The sequence below is a fragment of the Papaver somniferum genome, chromosome 3, assembly GCF_003573695.1.
Source record: "Papaver somniferum cultivar HN1 chromosome 3, ASM357369v1, whole genome shotgun sequence".
In the NCBI taxonomy this organism is placed as follows: Eukaryota; Viridiplantae; Streptophyta; class Magnoliopsida; order Ranunculales; family Papaveraceae; genus Papaver; species Papaver somniferum.
In genome coordinates, this window is record NC_039360.1 from 175,623,569 (window position 1) to 175,628,993 (window position 5,425).

The 5,425-nt window shown below is 41.9% G+C and overlaps 1 protein-coding gene across 1 annotated transcript; it reads right to left on the bottom strand.

The window, feature by feature from the left end:
• Positions 1–484: 484 nt before the first annotated feature.
• LOC113362265 (uncharacterized protein K02A2.6-like) lies at positions 485–3,136 on the bottom strand (the record flags this gene model as incomplete). Its single annotated transcript, XM_026605191.1, has 2 exons — positions 485–1,118; positions 2,949–3,136. Coding segments are annotated over 2 exons (822 nt in total), but the record flags the coding sequence as incomplete, so codon positions are not given.
• Positions 3,137–5,425: the final 2,289 nt, after the last annotated feature.

Consider the following 5,425-nt stretch of genomic DNA (forward strand, 5'->3'; position numbering starts at 1 on the left):
AAACTGTGCGTACTAGGTACGGACCCTTCCATCTGGAACGCAGTTTTCCTGGAAAAAGATGTAATCGGGAGTCATACAGCAAGACTTTCTGACCAGGAGTGAAAGACTTTCTTAGGATACGCTTGTCGTGAAACAGCTTCATCTTCTGCTTGTACAGCTTGGCACTATCATAAGCCTCATTCCTTAATTCTTCTAACTCGTTGAGTTGAAGTTTCCGTTGTGCACCCGCCTTGTCGAGAGAAAAGTTAAGTTTCTTGATAGCCCAGTAAGCTCGATGTTCTAACTCCACAGGAAGATGACACGGCTTTCCATACACTAGATGATAGGGGGACATGCCAATTGGTGTCTTATACGCTGTTTTATAGGCCCACAAAGCATCATTCAATCTTATTGACCAATCTTTCCTAGACGGGTTAACCGTCTTCTCCAGAATGTGCTTAATTTCCCTATTAGAAACTTCCACTTGTCCACTAGTCTGAGGGTGGTACGGAGTAGCGACTTTGTGGGTTATGCCATACTTCCGTACTAAAGACTCAAAGTACTTGTTGCAGAAATGCGAACCACCGTCACTGATTATAGCTCTAGGGGTACCAAAACGTGAAAATATGTTCTCTTTTAGAAATGAAAGTACCACCTTGTGGTCATTTGTTCTGGTTGCTATGGCTTCTACCCACTTAGAAATGTAATCAACTGCGACTAGGATGTACAATCTACCGTCAGAAATAGGGAATGGACCCATGAAGTCGATCCCCCAAACATCAAAAATCTCCACAATCAAAATGGGGTTCAATGGCATCATGTTTCTCCTCGAAATGCTTCCTAGCTTTTGATAGCGTTCACAAGCAACACAATAATCATGGCAATCCTTGAACAATGATGGCCAATAGAATCCACACTGCAAGATCTTTGCAGCGGATTTCTTGGCACTGAAATGGCCTCCACATGCTTGGTCATGAAAGAAAGATATCACATCTTTCTGTTCAGTGTTGGGGACACATCTCCTAATGATTTGGTCCGGGCAGTACTTAAACAAATATGGGTCATCCCAAAGGAAATGTTTAACTTCAGCCAAGAACTTATAGCGGTCTTGTCTCGACCAACGTGAAGGCATTCTACCTGTAGCGAGGTAGTTAACAATGTCGGCAAACCAAGGGAGGTCTGATACAGACATCAATTGCTCATCAGGAAATGATTCTCTGATTAGCATGGACTCATCAATAGACTCAATGGTTAATCTAGACAAATGATCAGAAACCACATTCTCACAACCTTTCTTATCACGGATTTCAAGATCGAATTCCTGTAATAAGAGTATCCATCGAATAAGGCGAGCTTTAGCATCCTTCTTGGAAAGAAGATACTTCAAAGCCGCATGGTCAGTGTATATGATGATCTTAGATCCTATGAGATAAGATCTAAACTTATCTAATGCGAAAACGACAGCAAGCAATTCCTTATCGGTAGTTGTGTAATTGAGTTGAGTATCATTAAGGGTTTTGCTAGCGTAGTATATCACGTATGGTAGTCTATCAACACGCTGTCCTAAAACAGCACCAACAGCATAATCAGAGGCATCACACATGAGTTCAAACGGTAGTTCCCAGTTGGGTGGTCGGACTATAGGAGCGGCGGTGAGAAGAGTTTTTAATTCCTCCCAAGCTTTCACACAAGCATCATCGAAATTGAAGGTAACATCTTTGGCGAGTAGACTACACAGAGGTCTTGAGATTTTGCTAAAGTCTTTGATGAATCGCCGGTAAAAACCAGCATGACCTAAAAATGATCGAATTTCCCTCACAGAGCGGGGTTTTGGTAAATGTCGGATGAGGTCTACTTTAGCTTTATCTACTTCAATGCCTTTTTCCGAGATGATGTGTCCTAGAACTATTCCTGAATTCACCATAAAATGGCACTTTTCCCAATTTAGAACAAGGTTCCTTTTCTTACATCTGGACAGCACAAGGGTAAGATGTCTTAAACATTTATCAAACGAAGAACCGAACACGGAGAAATCATCCATGAAGATCTCGAGAAAACTATCTATCATGTCAGAAAAAATGCTCATCATGCATCGCTGAAAAGTAGCAGGTGCATTACACAACCCAAAGGGCATGCGTCTATAAGCAAATGTCCCAAAGGGACACGTGAACGTAGTTTTTTCCTAATCTTCTGGTGCAATGTGAATTTGGTTATAACCGGAAAAGCCATCTAGAAAACAGTAGTGACTGTGTCCAGACACACGTTCTAGCATTTGGTCAATGAAAGGGAGCGGGAAGTGATCCTTCCTTGTTACTGTGTTCAACTTCCTGTAGTCGATGCATACTCGCCATCCTGTGGTTGTACGAGTAGGGACTAATTCATTCTTGTCGTTCTGAACTACAGTAATGTCTGACTTCTTAGGCACAACTTGAATGGGACTAACCCATTTGCTATCAGGTATTGGGTATATGATACCCGCATCAAGTAGTTTCAGGATTTCTCCTTTGACTACATCTCTCATGTTAGGATTAAGTCTCCTTTGCATTTCCCTAGATGGTTTGGCATTCTCTTCGAGGTTAATGTGGTGCATGCAAATGGTGGGGCTTATTCCTTTGAGGTCTGAGATGGTCCATCCTAAGGCCTCTTTGTGTTCCTTAAGTACTTCTAAGAGCTTACTTTCCTGTTCCGTGTCTAAACATGATGAAATAATGACAGGTAAAGTATCAGAGGAACCTAGGAATGCGTACTTCAAAGTGCTAGGCAATGTTTTCAATTCAATCTTGGGTGGCTCAACAATGGATGGAACAAGCTTGGAATCAGAGAGTAAGGGTGGTTCCACTTCATATCTTCTTTCAGTGACGTCCATTTGAGGTACAGATTCGAGCAGAGATAGGACGTCACTACAGTATGCATCATCATAGGAATCTGAGTTAAAGTTCTCCATACATGCTTGAAAGGGGTCGACGGATAGAATGTTAGTCAACGAATCTTGTATTAATCCTTCAATCATATTAACTTCATGCACATCATCATCATCAAGATTCACAGGTTGTTGACTAATATCGAACACATTCAATTCTACCGTCATGTTGCCAAAAGACAGTTTCAACACTCCATTACGACAATTAATGATTGCGTTGGACGTAGACAAGAAAGGACGTCCTAAGATGACAGTAATGTGACAGTCTGGGTTTTGTACAGGTTGAGTGTCTAAGACAATGAAGTCTACGGGAAAATAGAATTTGTCAACCTTGATCAAAACGTCTTCGACCACTCCACGAGGAATCTTGACAGATCGGTCTGCCAGTTGTACAGTGATAGATGTTGGCTTCAACTCCGCAAGACCTAACTGCTCATAAACAGAATATGACAGAAGGTTAACACTTGCACCTAGGTCTAATAACGCTTTATTGACCGTGTGTTCTCCTATAGTGCAAGAAATTGTTGGACATCCTGGATCCCTAAACTTGGGTGGAGTTTTGTTCAGAATGATGGAACTCACCTGTTCAGCTAAGAAAGCACGTTTGCGCACATTGAGCTTGCGCTTTTGAGTACACAAGTCTTTGAGGAATTTGGCATAAGCAGGGATTTGCCTAATTGCCTCAAGAAAAGGAATGTTGATATTGACTCTTTTGAACAGATCTAACATCTCATTGTAGTAGGTGCTTTTCTGTTGATAAACTAACCTCTGAGGAAATGGGGCGACAGGAGCATGAGTTGGTAAAGGGACATTCACAGCAGTAGAATTGTCAGATTTTCCAACTTGCTCAGGCTCATTGGTTTTCTGGGGTGGTGTAGGCAATGATATGTTTGGCTCAGATTCATTTGATTGTGGTATGCCTACATTGTTCTCAACAATCTTACCACTTCGAAGAGTGGTGATGGAATGGACTTGATCGGGTGAGGTTTCATTGCAAGATGATGTGCCTGCTTGAAATATCCTCTTTGGATTTTGTTGGGGTTGGCTAGGAAGTGTACCCTTTTCTCTCTCGCTCATGGAATCGCAGAGTTGACCCATCTTTTGATTAAGACTTTTCTGCTCTTGCACCAGATTCTGGACCATCTCCTCTAGGGCGGATAATCTCTTGTCGGTATTGTGTTGAGGATATGATTGTTGTTGAGAGTTTGATTGTTGTTGAGGGTTCCTAGGATACTGATAACCTTGATTGTTTTGAGATCCCTGATTGTTTTGATAGCTCTGATTGGGTTGAGATGGTCCTCCCTGAGTGGGTCCTTTGGACCATGAAAATTTGGGGTGGTTCCTCCATCCTGGATTGTAGGTCAGTGAATAAGGGTTATGCTCTGATTTTTGAAACATGGCATGTACCTGTTCAAGCCTAGATTCCTGGACTGCAAGCAAATCGGGACAATTTTGGAATTGATGGTTGGGATCGTTACAAGCGGCACATACAGACGAAGCGACATATTCTCGGAGAGTAGTGGTGGAAGGTTTTGAATTTTTATGTAGTTCTAACTCTTCTAATCTCCTAACTATTGATGCCATGTTTGCTTTTCCCTCGAAATCTGCTTCAATCCTAAAAGCCTTCGCTTCGGATGTAGTCTTTCTGGGTTCACGGATGGATTCCCACTGTTGCGTCTTTTCAGATACTTCAATCAAGAAGTCCCAAGACGCATCAGCAGTTTTGTCTACGAATAGACCATTACACATCGACTCAACCGTTGTTCGGGTGGACACATCTAGACCTTCATACAAAATTTGCACAAGTCTCCATTTTTCAAAACCATGATGGGGACATTGGAGCAATAATTCATTGAATCTCTCCAAGTATCTAGCTAAGGTCTCACCCTCTAATTGCACAAAGCTATTCAGATTTTGACGAATTGTCGCAGTCTTGTGATTCGGGAAAAACTTTTTGAAAAACTCCTTTATGAGGTCATCTCATGTCATGATGGATTGAGGTTGTAAAGCATAAAGCCAGGCCTTTGCCTTATCTTTCATGGAGAAAGGAAAGAGCCTTAACTTTAGGGTTTCGTCGGACATTTGAGTGAAACGCAGAGTTCCACAAATTTCCTCGAATTCTCTCACGTGGTGGTACGGGTTTTCATTCTCAACACCTCTAAAAATAGGAAGCATCTGTATTGTGCTCGATTTCAGCTCATAATGGCCATTATCCTCAGGTAGCACAATACAAGAAGGTTGACTGTCTCTAGTTGGGTACATATAATCCTTGAGGGTACGGGGTTCTCCCATTGTTTCGGTTTGATCTGGGCTGTCTACCTCAGAACTCAGAATTTCGATAGGTTCTTCTTGATTAATTCTAACAAGTCTGTTTGTTTGGTCTCTATAGGTCACAATCATGTCCTTGTAGGTACCTCAACTAACATGTTGGTCAGACAGAGCAATCGGAAACAATTTGGCCCACAAGGGTTACGAAGATTTGGTTTTGAATGGGTGTTGGACTAACAAGGGATTTTGGTTTTTTTT